The 15,071-nt window shown below is 48.3% G+C and overlaps 1 protein-coding gene across 1 annotated transcript; it reads left to right on the top strand.

Moving 5' to 3' along the window:
* Window positions 1-781: 781 nt before the first annotated feature.
* On the top strand, window positions 782-12,795 carry tasorb (transcription activation suppressor b; the record flags this gene model as incomplete). The annotated part of the gene is made up of 23 exons (XM_079226823.1): window positions 782-1,067; window positions 2,064-2,209; window positions 2,305-2,397; window positions 2,501-2,573; window positions 3,084-3,175; window positions 3,314-3,448; window positions 3,573-3,697; window positions 3,807-3,838; window positions 4,056-4,161; window positions 4,264-4,367; window positions 4,469-4,578; window positions 4,775-4,847; window positions 4,983-5,057; window positions 5,585-6,418; window positions 6,930-7,252; window positions 7,734-7,836; window positions 7,924-8,738; window positions 9,388-9,510; window positions 9,635-9,794; window positions 9,902-10,010; window positions 10,149-10,327; window positions 10,725-10,859; window positions 11,102-12,795. The coding sequence occupies 23 exons, from the start codon at window positions 782-784 to the stop codon at window positions 12,295-12,297; spliced, it is 5,427 nt and encodes a 1,808-aa protein (XP_079082949.1). The 3' UTR covers window positions 12,298-12,795.
* Between the last annotated feature and the right edge of the window lie 2,276 nt (window positions 12,796-15,071).

Here is a 15,071-nt window from a genome sequence, read left to right as displayed (position 1 = left end):
ATATATATATATATATATATATATATATATATATATATATATATATATATATATATATATATATACACACACACATATATATTTTGTAATATATAAAAATGTACACGCACAAAACATAAATACATATTTTCTTTTCTTTTAATTAATTTACTGTAATGTTCTTATATTAATGCTTTGCCAATACTGTCGTTTTTTGGGAACATTCATGCCAATAAAGCACATTGAATTGAAAATAGTGCATATACACAGATATATATATATATATATATATATATATATATATATATATATATATATATATATATATTTATATATACACATACAGTATATACAGTATATATATAATATATATACATACACAGTATATATATATATACACAAAAGTGACAAAATTATATATATATTATATATATATATATATAGTATATACACACACACACACATCATTGTAAAATGTTGCATAGTGCTAAAAATAAAATAAGACATACAGTAAGTGTATACAGTAAGTTCACATAATCGCATCACCATCAATACAGGTGCAGTACCGCCCTCCGCCGATAGGCGGCGCGGATGTTCTCGTATGTAAACACAGTGACGGCAGCGTTTTGCAGTGGTGGAGAAGAACGCGTACGTCATTTTCACAATGGCGGAGGCAGGGTGAGGAGGAGAGAGAGTGCTATGTGTGTGTGTGCGTGAAGCGGCGCCGTAATCTGTTACCAGAGCTACACTGCCCTCCCGGTTGTCCCGCGCAACGGTGCCCTCCTTCCCGTAAAAAAAAAAAATGGCCCTGAACCCCAGCGCGGCGGCGGCGGGGCGAAGGGACGCAGACCGAGCCGAGGCGGACGATCTCCGGCCGGAGGAGGGCGGCGAGCCCCCGAAGAATTCAACCGCCACCTCGGCCACAGTCAACCAAAATGGCGATCAGCAGCAGCCTCCTGGATGTGGAGACGGCGGAGCGGTGCCCGAGCAAGAAGCCCCCGAACGGCGGAGGAGCTCCGGGCCGCCGGACAAGAGACCCGGCGACGAGCAGCCGCGGAGGAATTTTCAAATTCCGAGGAAGATAAAAGGTGGTGCTGCTATTTTGAACACAGCCTGTCCTCCTTCTTGTTCCATGATCCCGCTTCTGCGGATATGTCGCTCGCGCTGCTACCGTTAGCCAGCGGGCGCCCGTGCTGCTGCTGCCGCTGCAGCTCTGGTTTAACGAGTTTATAACTAAATATGTGTCAAGGCTTAGATTAGAGCAATGGTGGTACTATTTAGACACGGTGGGCAGCAGGAGGAGGAGAAGGAGGGGTTGCGGGGTATTAAGCAGACGCAGCTTGTCCCAAAGTGACAGAGACAGCAGCAGCTAACGGAGGTTCACTGCCCGTAAAAAAAAAAACAGGAAAAAAGGGCCACCTGGTTTTGGCCTCCTCACCTTTACGTGGGACCAGAGGCTGCAGCAGCTCGTGCAGCTTCACTGACTTCAGTGAAGGGCGTGAAACGACCCACCTCCACCTGTCTGAGACGACAGGTATTGTGTCCCCACAATACCAGGACATTTTACTTTGTATTTGTATTTGTATGTTGTCATTGCTGAAATCTAGGCCTGGATGTCACTGTAGCATCTTACACAAAACACTCCTACAGAGTACAATACAATACAGCGACATCACCTCCCCACACACACACATTCACACATGCATATCCCAAAAGTTATTTGTATATATGCAAAGTTAAGTTGCATTCAATGTCTTATTGCCCAAGTGGGAAACTCAACCGCCTGTGCTTCACATGAGAGGTATTTACTGCTCTCGGTCACCTGTTCAGCGGTTAACAGATCCCCAGTTACTGATGGCGTCTTTTTCTTCGCAGGACCCCTCTGAGCTCTAACACACACACACACACACACACAAAGAGTACTACTGCTGTTTCTAATGCCGTGTATATATATATATATTTATTTATCTCGTCTTTACGATTATAAATACATTTTTTTCATATATAACCCAATAAATGAGAGCGCAGGATGTTGCTCGATGCCGGCCGCTGACCCGCCGCGTCTCCGCTCTTCTTGCTCGCAGGCTTGTACCAGTTCCTGCCGCCCGACAGCCGGGAGTTCGAGGACCTCGTGAAGATCGTGTCGTCGTTCTACCTCGACTCCTCGTCGCGGGGAACCATCTCCTACTGCAAGGCCCGGCTCATCCACAACGAGCTGCTGGAGAAGGAGGTGGGCCACCAGTGCTCTCACCACATGTGTATGCATATATATGTGTGAGTTTTTGTGCTGCTGTACTTCATTGGCTGTCTGTTTTGTGGCGTCAGTTTATCGAGAAGCGGCGCGAGATGAAGCAGGAGGGCCGGACGGAGCCGGAGCTGACGGAGTCGTACTGCTTCCTTAATCCGGACAAATCCAAGGTATTGGATGCAAAATCTGTGACCTGATGGAGATGAAGCACGCCGTTGTCTTCTCCTTGTTGCACGATTCTGAGCTCTGTGCGTTCTCTTGGTTGTCGCGTAGCTCCAGTGGATCTGTGAGAAGGGTCTGTCGGTCGGACACTCCAGGATTACGACGCTGGGAAATCCATCAGTGGGTGAGTTGGGAATGACGGATGGATCCCTGCTCCGTGATATTGTTTTAAGGGTTGCCACCCGGTTAAAGTTCTTTTTCACTGATGTTTGATTCGCATTCTGAACCTGATTAACTTACAGACTGCTGTCACATGCTCCACACACACATTCTGATTACATGCATCACTTAAATGTTGGAATGAAAGCTTTGTCTTTAAAAAAAATACATATATCAACGAGTAAAATTCTCAGGCCACGAGCGCCAAAAGCAACAAAAACTGGCCGAGCGTGGCCGGCTACAGGCTCGTCAAGAGTTTCCGTTGAAGTGTTGCTGAAGCGCTCGTTGACGTAGTTGTGTTGTTTTTAAAGAAAGAAAGAAAACCTGGGAAGAAACGGCATTATTTTCGTCTAGACAGAACCGAACGAGGTGAAACGCAGACGTACGATTAGCTGACGAAGAATGTCGCGCGTAAATCTGAAGCTTTAAAGCATCGTTGAGTGTGAATCTGATGCTTTTTCCTTTGTCTTCGCAGGTGTTTTCGTCTCCAAATATTCCGACCTGTTACAAATCAATCCCTTTGAAGTGGGCTCGTCCGGAGACATGATCATTTTTAAAGTTATGAGGGTATGGCCGCCGCTCTTCTATTTTTAAACCTTGTGGCAGTGACAGATTTGTGATCCTCGTTCGGGGAGACATCAGCTCACCCGTATCTGTGTTTATGTTTATATATATATGTGTGTGTGTGTGTGTGGGGTCTCTCAGGGTCGAATAAAGCACATCCACGAGAACATGCCGAAGAACGCGATGGAGCCGAGTCCCAAGTTCGACTGCCACTTGTCCAAAAGTGCCAACCGGGTCACGTCTTTGCTGTCTTACCGGGCGTTTGAGCTCACGCAGGTAAACGCCGCTTCCTTTTCTCATTCATGACGTCTGTTTTTAAAGGAGCGAGTTCTTTTTATTTCTTGGACAGAATTTGTCAAATTGAATGCGTCTTTCTTTCTTTTTTCTTTTTCTTTTCAAGCAATATTTTTTCGAGTTTGCGTTCGACGAGATCAAGGCGCGGCCCCGGCACGTGTGTCCCTACGCGGTGGTTTCCTTCAAGTACAAAGGCAAGGAGGCCGCCGCCACGCCGATGACATCACATAGGTACGTTTTCCTGCGAGAACCTTCAGACAAGTTGGTGGAGGTTTGTTACGATGTTCTGTGTGTTTCAACCGTCTCTCTCTCTCTCTCTCTCTCTCTCTTTGCTGAACAGGTTTAGCACAATTTCCTCCGAAGGAAGTCGAGGTAAGGCGATTTAAAACAAATCTTAGATATTTGATAAATGTTTAATGGGGCAAATAAGCTTCTGTGTGTCTTCCTGGATGATCCAGATCAGACCCAACAAATATCTAAAGAGCATTAAGTGCCTTTTTTAAAAAAAAAGAGAAAAGAATCTGTAATAAACCAGCAGTTCTGAAAAGTTGTGAACTCTTTGTGTCCTGACCTTTGACCCCGTCAGCAGGGAAGAGCTGCTACACTGTGTGGAGCGGCCCGCTCGTGAACAAGGGCCAGGAGTTATTCCCGATCTGTTTACGGTCCTCCTCGCGCCCTTATCTCCCGTTCAAACTGTGAGTAGACATCAAAGGTGGTGCAATACAGTCAATATATACATCTTTCTTTCTGTAATGTGTCATGATGGTCCTCTCTGATGACTCTCCTCCTCCCAAAAGCCGCGAGAAGCTGGAGATGAGTCGAGGCATGCAGCTGGATCAGGTGAAGCGAAAGATTCCCCCTGCGCTCTTTTCTTGGGACACCTACAGCGCGTCACGGGAAGGTCGGTCCATCACTAAATCATGTTCCATTCATAGAGCGATTCTCACTGCATTCAGAAACATGCGCTTTATACCATCGATTTGCTTTTCTTTGGATCCGCAGTGATGAAATGTGGGATGTCCTGCAGCCTGTTTGAGGTGGTGGACGGAAAAGGCAAACCGAGCAGCGGCAGCTTGGCGGCGCTGGTCCACAAGCTGGAGCGGGACCGCATGGTGAGTCACCGGCGCCCACAAAATACACTTCAAAAGATTCAGGACGTCCATTTTCGTCACTGTGACAACAATGTTGCATTGAGCATAATCGTTTAATAGTTAATGTCGGGAACCAGCCGTCCAAAACGGTCGTGCGGTTTTAAATATATATATTTAAAACACCTGAAGTGACTGACTGGAGCGTCTCCTCTCTCAGGTGCTGGTGAAGTCTCTGTTTGACCGCGGCTTTCTCTTCCTGCTGTCCTCGGCTCAGATGGTCGAGTCCAAAGGTGCCGAAACGCTTTTTACTCTCCTCTTCCAGCTCTCCGTTGTAGCATCTGAACGCCCACTTGTTGCCTTCAGGTGAAGGTTCAAACGAGAGAAGAACTCAAACGAAATAAAGGTTGCCGTTTTTTGTTTTCCAGAGCGGCGGGGGCGAGTCGAGAAGAACCTGCAAGCGTTATTCATCTTTCAGGAGTCGAGGATGGTTGTCAAGTATTGTGAGTATTATTCGCTCCGCAATGTTTTATTATTAAGAAACAGAATGTTTGGAGGCAACGAAGATGTTTCTCACATCTACCTGCTGACCTCAAAGACAGATTTTTAAAGAGCTTCTATGTTCAAACAAACTCCTGTTGTTATAAACAGGGTTCTTACGGTCATGGAAAAGTCATGTAAATGTGTTATATTCATGTGTTCACGTCGCTCATTCACGCTGAGTTTGAAATAATGAATCTGCTTTTAAAAGAAAGACACTCAAAATATAAGCAGGCATACATACAGGCATCTATATAAATGTTTATTCTTTTAATCAAACTATTGTCTCATTCATTTGTGTCATTTAAGGTTTACTGTATGCTTTGGATTCTCATTGTTAGTTTAAATACTACATTTACTCACTTTTTACTGTTTACACCCAGATTTCACTAAATGTTTAGTCATGGAAATCCATTGGTCAGAATGTGCCTGAACCCTGTATAAAGATGGACGTCTCCTCCGTGTCTCTAATGCTCGTCCTCCTTCGCAGCATCCAGACTCTTCGAGCCGGAGCCGCTGTCCACGGAGCCCCGGCCCGCCGCCCTCTCCTCCGTGGACGCCTTCGTCCCGGCCCTGCACTTCTCGCTCTTCAAGCTGCGCCTCAACCCGGGCAAGGACCCGAGCTCTGGGGTGGAGCGCCAGGCCACCGAATACCTGACGCGCATGGACTCCGGCACGGTGCGGCCGTTCATTCTGCCCGACTACAAGCACAACGTGGACGACCGGACCAACCCGCTGCTGCTGCACCGACCCAAATGCAACATGGACGCCGTGCTGCGCTCCTACGTGCACAACCCCGCCAGCTACATGTTACCTCTGAGCAAGATGAAGGACATCATCGATAGAATAAGGAACCCCGCGCCCGTTCCCGCTCCCGCGCCGCCGGCCCCGGTGGAGTACAGCCCCGTGTCCGACTGGGGCGGCTCGGACCGGGGCTCGGACCGGGCGGAGAGACCCGCGGAGAGGCCGGCGCAGGAGAGCAGCAGCAGCAGCAGCAGCAGCCGACGGCGGCAAGGCGTGACCCATTCCAACGGCGCCCAGGCGCAGCACGCCGCCCCGGCGGAGCCGCCCGCCGAGCCCCCGGTTCAGACGCCGCAGAGGCTGCGTCTGTCCCAGAACGAGTACGACAAAGACAAGATGAAGAAGCTGCTCAAGCTGATCCAGCTCCACAAGAAGGCCATCGTGAAGGAGCCGGGGAAGGAGCGCGGCGAGGACGGGGCGTGGGACGTCAACAGCCTGAAGAGGAAGTTCGAGGGAGACGACCGGGGCGCCGCCAACAAGCGGCAACGCACCGACCCGCTCGGCAACGGGGAGTCCAGTCGAGGTGAGGCCGGTTCAAACCGTGTCATTTAATTTGAGTTGTTTTTTTCTCTCTCTCTTGATAATTTCCACCTACTGCCTCGAAAGTCAATTCCTCTGAAATAATGAATATGATATTAGTTTCACAGCACTGTCTGATTAGCTCCCAGTAATTGCATTGCTGATATTAAAAAAAAATAACATTGTTTCCTGATTGGCATTATATTAACATGCAGCCGGTGTATTGCTTTGCAAATTGAATTACTTTACGCTTGTTTACGTTGGTAAACTTTTTAGATGTATGCGTTTTCTCTGCCAGTGTGACAACTGCTGCAGCAATCGTAGCTGAGCAATTAAAGTAGTTTAATTTTCAACCTATAAATAATATTTGATCCTGTACAAGTTGACAAATTTGCAAAAATGCACATCCGAAGAAAACCCTTAGTTATTAGATCTCCGGATATTGAGGATATTCTTGCAGATAAATACCGAATGTAGAAAATGCGTCCCGCTAAAGACTGCATGTCTCCCGCCAGGAGCCCAAGCAGAAGAGCTCGGCGACGAGGCGGCACACGGCGACAACCTGACGGCGGTGATGGAGAGCATGGGCATCTACGACACCGACCTGCGCGCCCACGGCAACGCCCACGGCAACGCCGGCGCCCCCGCGGTGAACGAGACCCAGCGGCTGCTCAAGATCCTCCTGGCTACCCTCAACAAAGCCGTGGCTCAGGGCTCCATGGCGGCGCTGTCGAACCACGGCGAGCCGTCGACGGGCGCCGGAAGCGGGGACCCCGTCTTCCCCGAGCCCGACCTCAAGAACCCAAACGAACCCGCGTCCCAAACCAACTACACGGAGGTAAGGATGTGGACGCCGGTTTTTCTGGGGGTTGATGTTTTTGAATTTATTTAGGGTTTTATTTACATCCCGATTGCAACATGCCGCTTTAAAAGCGCCTATTTGGCAAAACGGATGACGAACCGGTGGAGTGATCAAATGTAAGAGGGGGGGAAATAATTATATTCTTAATTTTGAATTAAAAGCGCTTAATATCAACCTTTTGTCTGCATTTGCCATGGTCCGTTTCTACCACATCTACCGGCATTTCAGTGGCTGTTTTTATTTTTATTGTCGAGATCACAAGCACACTACATTCCTCCTGCCGTCTCTCTCTTGCTCTGAAAATATCCATGTACCTTTTTTATACGTCTTAAAAAAAAATGCAAGAAAACCACGATGTACAGCAAAGGAGAGAAGAAAACTGTGTTTTCTTTTCTACCGACACCTCTCTGCGCTTGTAGAGCTAAAAATACATGTTTCTTCTTCTTCTTCTGCTTAGGAGGACATGGACTGTAGTCCCGGTAGTCCACTCAGCCCGGACTCCCCAGCAGATCAAGCTCACACCTCGGACAACACGACGTGGGTGAAGCCCGCTAATGAAGGTACACAAAGACCTCTCCCTTGTGCGCATATTTCGGGTTCACAAGGCTTCCTTGAGTGTGACACGTGTCCCGTCTTCCTTCCTCCAGACCAAGCGCAGCCTTTCCCGAAGTCGGAGCCCGAGGCCGTGACGGTGGACGTCTACGTGGAGCCGAAGACGCCCGCGGAACCGAAAAAGGCGTCCGCGGCCACGGAGGAGGTTCCCTTCCGGCCCTCCATCAGTCTGGACACCATACTCACCCAGGAGATTCACAGTCTCACTTCGGACATTAAGAACATCATGCAGACTCACCGCATCTGCTACTCGTCGCGGCTTCCCCCGCGGCTAAGCCCGCGCCAGCGCTGGCTGCCCAACCGCTGCTTCTCGGACTACGTCGTGCCCTTCGTGTCCCCGGTCCCCGTCCTCTCCCACGTCAAGGCGCTGTGCGAGAGGATGGACCGGTTGATCCCGGCCCCGCCCGCTCCCTCCGAGGTCACCTCCCCACCGCCCCCGGTGACGACGTCTACCCTCACGACGCCGCCCCCGACCCCGGTACAGACTTCCAAACCCAAAGCGGACCCCTCCCCGTCGAAGGGCGCCGCCTCCTCCCGCGGCGGTAAAATGGGCACCGTCAAAGGGCCGGCGGCGTCCGCCAAGTCTAAAACGGAAGGCTCGTCAGCGGAGCTGGAGCCCGCCGTCTACTCCCCGTCTCGGGTCACGGCGGACTCTCCGGGTACAACGTCCCAAAAAGCTGCTTCCGGCAGCGGGTCCGGCTTGCTGGCCGGCAGCCTCATCGGTCAGCTGAAGCCCGAGGTGTTCAGCAGCCTGGTGGAGATCTTTAAGGACGTCACCAAGAATACGGTCAAATTCTACATCTACTCCGGGGACGAGGGGGAGGAGAGCACCGTCTGCAAGGAGATCAAGGTACAACTCAAGGTTACTGCAGTGGAGCAGGCACTACATATCAATTCATCTGTGAGATGGTTTAGGCAATAAGGTGTGAAAAGATTTGGAAAATGTCCATTCACACGTCTTCCATTTGATCCAGTCACAACCCAACGATTTTTAGATCTAAAGACAACCTCTTTTGGACGCGCTACCTCTACTATTAACCGTGTTATCATTTGATTACATCGTTTCAGGACAAATTTAAGGTGTTATTCTTTTACTCTGGCTTTCTCCGACCAAGGAAATTCTTATTCCACTAACATGAAACACAAAGTACTCGCACCAATTTACATCTGAGATGTGCTCATGAATTCCTTGGAAAAACGAGAATCTTATTTGACCGATTAGTGGACTAGGTTAGCACATAGTTGCGCATCCCCTTTCTGTCGTATTCCTCATCTGTAGATTTATTTTAGATCTCTACAGATCGCACTCTGCAGCAGTAAATTGCACGACACGAGAGAAGCCGCACACCGACTACCCGCTCCTCTTCGTCGCTATGTGTTCCTCGTCGCTCTGCATCCGTCAGTCAAGGCGGCGTTTGTACGCGTAAGAGAGAAGAGACGCGTTCATCTGTCTCTCTTCTTAACAACTCCCTCCCCCCTTCTTCCCGTCTGTCACAAAGGAGTACTTGAAGAGTCTCGGCAACAGCGAGTGCAGCCCGCAGACGTTTCTGGAAAACAGCGGCAGTTTAGATAAGCTGCTCATCATCATTCAGAACGAGGACATCGCGGCCCACGTGCACAAGGTACGAGCGCCTTCGTCTCCTGCTGATCTAGATCAAACGGAAATAATAGCAACCTAATTGGATTTAAACCTCCGCTGCTGCTGCTGCTGCTGTTATACGCATTTCTTTTCTCCTCGCCCTGCAGATCCCGGCTCTGGTGTCCCTGAAGAAGTTGCCCTCGGTGAGCTTCGCCGGCGTGGACACACTGGACGACGTGAAGAACCACACCTACAACGAGCTCTTCGTGTCCGGGGGCTTCATGGTGTCGGACGAGTTTGTCCTCAACCCCGACCTCATCTCGCAGGGTAAGTTCTGCCGGTTTTCGTCCGACCAATTGGTGTACGATTTCACGGATCGGTTGGACGGTACCTCACAGCTCTTTTTTTTTTTTTTTCTTCTTTTGTTTGTGCAGATCGGTTGCAGGGGCTGCTGAAGTTCCTGGAGGAGCAGAGCACCCCGGAGCACCCCTGGCAGTGGAAGGTGCACTGCAAGTCCCAGAAGAAGCTTAAAGAACTCGGGAGGTCGGTATCGTGAGTAGGAGCTTCCCTCTAAAATAATGCTAATCATACTCATCTTTTACCAACTGGCGCCGGACTTTGAGCGCGTGCGAGTGCGTACCGTGGACACGGCGTGAATCTGCTTTTACCGTTCCCCGAAAGGTTGAACGCCAACGCCATGGGGCTGCTGAACCTCCTCACGGCTTATCAGAAGAAGCACCTGGTGGAGTTCCTCCCGTATCACGAGTGCGACACCCAGTCGCGCCAGGCGCCGGACCTGGAGTGCCTGATCAAGCTCCAGGCTCAGCACACGCAGCAGCGGCACCTCATCTTCCTCACAGGTAACGTCATTGAAACACTTTTGTATGGATGAGCTTTATCCAACGAGTGGAACTCAGAGATATGAACACAGACTGCAGGTGTAAGCAACCGACATGAACCCTAAACAGACCTCCACCACCATGAGGAGGGATTGTAGTTATCTGTAAACTCATGTCTCATATTCACAGACTACTTCATTGTCTTTGTACAAACCGTGTAAAGAAACAAGTCAAGTATTAAAAGCATTATAAAGAAACAAACCTTGATTCGGCTGCAAAATATTGACTCAAATTAAGATTTTTAAGACTTCCTATTGGCCTATTGGAGTGATATAAAATGATTTGCCTTTGTTTTGACAACTGTCTTTTGGCTCATTTGTTATGTGATGTTTTATTCTTATATATATTTTTTTTACAGAGAGGCCATTTGAGATGTTCCTCCAGTACTCCAGAAATGGAATCGTGATCGGGAGCATCGACGACGTCATGAGCGGCTTCCACAGTCTGATTGGCTCCATCAATCACAATGAGCTTCCGACACCGCCCTCTACAGGTGGGGAGCGCCAACAGCAGGACTGTAACCGTCAGAAACACTCAGGATTTCATGCCGTTTCACAGTGTAACCGCTGTTAAAAATACCTTTTTTTTGTTCCGTACCGCTTTCTTGCTAGTTAAATATGTCCATTAAGTTTATTTTAAATCACTCTTAGTGCCGTTAAAGCGTCTACAACACATTTGTTTGATAATATCTTTCATGTTTCTTTCTCTCTGCGCCTTTCCTTTTTCTCCTAGTAGTGAATGACGAGTGTGTGGAGGAGGAGGACATGTCAATAGACTCTGAGGACGAGGATGGTGCCGGCGAGGCGACCCCCGGGTCGGGACCCCCGGAGCAGAGCCAGGCCGGCGACAAGGGGAAGCCTCCGCTTCCGCCGCCGCCGGAGATGGAGACGTTCCGACCTCCGCTCCCGGAGCAGCTGGGCACCCCGGAAAGAACTCCGTCGCTGTCCGACTACAGCGCTCTCAAAACGGCCATTTCTCAGTTCAAGGCCACCAACCAGATGGGGATGGGCCCCTCGGACGTCGGCAGCTTGTCACCGGGAGGTTTCCCCGTGAATCCCCACCAGAGCTTCCTGTGTCCCTCGTGGTCGTCCTACACGGGCTCCTCCAGCTACGCGGCCTCCCCGGCTTACCCGGCGTCGCCCTGCAGCGGCGCCCAGGAGCAGGAGTACCGCCCACAAGTCCCGGCGGCCGCGGCCCCCGCCACCATCCCGCCCCCGGCCGTCATGGCCAACCTGGCGTCCCTCCCCATGGAGGTCAAACCTCCCCCGCCGCCTCACCTCATGATGCTGGGCCACGCGTACGGCTCGGACACCGGAGGAGCCGGGGCGGCTGGGAACTCCCCGCTCGCCACCTCCCTCCCGTACGCCAACCACAACGACTCGGCCCAGCCGGCGTACATGGCTGGCGTCCCTCAAAACGCTACTCCCGCGCAACACAACAGGACACTCGCGCGACCCGGGGACGGCATGTGGGGCGCCGCTTGTCGGACTGCTAGCGGCCAGGGTGTCGTCACGCCTGGCCCCGCGAACCCAAGCGGGCTTCCTGCGACCGGGGAAACCCTCGGCGGCAGCACCCCCGGCAGGACTCAGGTGAACTGCCATAACAACCTCGGAGCCTCTGTGGGTATCCCCACAGCGGCCACCAGGGGGGGCTCAATACTCAGGCCTAAGATGCCGCCGCATCCAATGTGTGGCATCGGCTATGGCGGCCTCCCTGGACAGATGGATCACGGGCCGATGCGGGGCGGTATGGGTTTCGGTTCTCAGGGGAACTTTCGAGGTAGGGGACCCCCACCGATGGGACTTTGGCCTCGGCCAGGACGAGGACACGATCTGGGGGGCCCCTGCTCCTGGGGTTACCCGACAGGCAGGGGCGGCGCACAGGGTCACTACTCGGACTACACATACACTCACAATTATGCTCCCGAATAGACAATCAAAACATGAGCGAAGGGCAACACAAAACGCCAAACTCCAGAGACTCTTAAAAGCTGGCTGAATGTAAATATTTCCTTATTATGAACGCATTGATTTGAATCAGAAAATATGGAATCCTGGTTTTCTACATTAATAAAAATAATCGATACAGGCAGTGCCGAGTGTCCTCCCGTCGTGTGAACTGTACGTATGCTCTTTCCATGTGAACTATTTGAGACCCTGTTCAAAACCACTATATTTATATTTGCCAACAAATGGTAATGGCCTTCCAGCTTCTCGGAATTGAACACGTTATTTCTGTTTGTCCAGGTTTTGAAACGGTTTGTGAACAACGGGGAGGAGAGGCTGATATTTTTTTAATGAGAGAGAGCGAAAAAGAAAAAAAATCAAGTGAATGAAATTTCGCTTTTGCTGTTGGTTTTCTTTTTTTTTTTCTTTTACATGTTTGGTTGTCCTAAATTCTATTAAAATAAAAACATTTCAAATCTTATTTGTGTGATCGGTTTGATGACGGTGTCAAGCAAACTATTAAAAATATAAATCACAGCTGTCTTACTGTCCTTTCACTCAAAACTCCTGACTTTATTCAACAACCTAGACGTTTTTATGTACATGTGCAGTACAGTTTTATATAATGAATGCATGTTATTCACCTATATATAAATCTAAGATGCTGATATTTAAACATGCAAATATGGGTCAGATTTCAAAGAGAGAAGATGTGTTGTTCACAAAACGAGTGTATTAAAGAGCCTTTAAACTCTGTGGACAAAATCATTTGTGACCATGACAAGGCACTGCGGTAGAAATCGGTTAAATCCATCGTCTCCAGCAGGGTAAGCTGCCTGTGGAGAGCGGTGAGGAGGAAATGCAGCACTTTAAAAGCCCTTTGAGACGCCGTGCTGAGTGCCATGGGTCCCTCAACCCGACCACCGCTGAAAGGATCATTAGGAGGGTCCTCTCCATGTGGGTTTATTGTAGTGTTTTTGTAACCCTGTGGAGGATCTGGTTCAATAAATCCACCAGGGGGCGCTGTTCCCCCTCTTAAAGCGTTAACCTATTTACCACGTTATCTCCAGAGCCTCCTGTGCCGGTGGTGCATTAGATGTGCCACGGTAACTCTGGAGAGCTGAGAGGGCATTTTCCCCCTCATTAAATCAGTTGCAGTTTATACCCATCACACAAACACTGAGAAAGATAGTTTTTTTTTTAAATGTATTTATTCGCCTGCATCCTCCTACTACACACAGTTCCCTTTTACACCTGGAATACTTAACCTCAAACACAGCATGAGTCCATTGAACTGCGCGTTAAGGAGGTTGTGTTCAAGTCCACGGGATCCGCAGGTTAGTAATGGAGGGAAAACACACCGATCAATGAAATATTTACAATTCAATGAAAAATAAACTGAATATACGATAGATATTCAGACAAAAGCGATACCTATAATAAATATAAATATGGAAGTAATTGTATTATTGTGTGGTCTATTGTGTACATTTGTGACAAAATGTAACGAAATATTTAATTAAAACTAGTAGGAACGGATTTCTTTTCATGGGCCATGAACGCAACACTCGACCCATTGACGTTAAATTGAAAAAGCAGATGTGGATCAACGGCAGTTTCCCAATATGTTTATCTCAATATGCGTTTATCTCAAAGGTTTCCGGCTACCTGGTGGATGTAAGTCCAATATTTTACTTCTGTTTAAGTTTTACATCAAATCTCGCGGGATAAATCTGTCTCTTTAACAGCTAAATACTCACAGCTAACGTTAGCTTAAACAACTTTAGCTAACTAGCATTAGTTTAACTAGCTAGCTAAGTTAACTAATGCTAGTTGCTGACTTTGTGGCCCTCAGGTGCTGGACAGGTAACAAACAGCAGGTTTATCAGATGGTTTATCTTTCCTATACTACACTTTAGAAGCATATTGTGTGTTTTTTACTACACGATGTGTATTTTACAGCTGTAGTAACTAGCGTTAGTTACATTGCATATTAGGATTTTACATTAAAGGGAGATCCTACAGGTGGATAGGGTGAATAAATAAATAACTAACACTAATAGATATCACCATGAAACTACCCCAATTGAATATTATAATAAAACAATAATGTACAATTCTGTGCTAATTTGTAGACATTTCTAGAAGAGGGAATTATGGATAATATCGTTGTATCACTCCATGAATCAGAAATTAAACAGCCATTAACAAAACAGATTTCTCCATGTTTTTAGTAATGCATGTCGTATAAATGAGGCTCTGAATGACCGGAGGCGCTGGTAGAAAGCTTCATTGGCCAGTGCATAAAAACATTTTTCGTTTCTAGCCTTAAACATCAGGATGAGCTTATAAAATGTACTACATTAGCGGCGCCCGACCCCCATCATGTTGCAGAGACGTGTATGAGTTATGAGCGCTTCCTCCAAACTGCTAACATGGTTTCATTTAAATAGCTTTTCAAGGCACAAAGAGGTCAAACTGTCCAATAATTCACACTAACTCCAAAGAAAGCTTCTGTGAAAGTCCAAAAAGTTCATACGGACCTGTGTAGCAGAATAGTTACAAAAATAAATATATTTTTTAACTACCCCATTAATCATCTGATGACGGGACCCCTACCCTTATGTTTGGAACTTAACGACTTAACTGAATATGAAGTTGTTCATATTAGCTTCAGTTTATACACAGCATTTTAGCTGCTTATGGATTGATGCGTCTGTATTAACAATCGTCATAAATACCGACGACACCAAACTCAA

This window comes from Taurulus bubalis (assembly GCF_910589615.1).
Source record: "Taurulus bubalis genome assembly, chromosome: 11".
NCBI lineage: Eukaryota > Metazoa > Chordata > Actinopteri > Perciformes > Cottidae > Taurulus > Taurulus bubalis.
The sequence above is the reverse complement of the archived record's forward strand: the minus strand, read 5'-3'. Positions and strand labels throughout refer to the sequence as shown.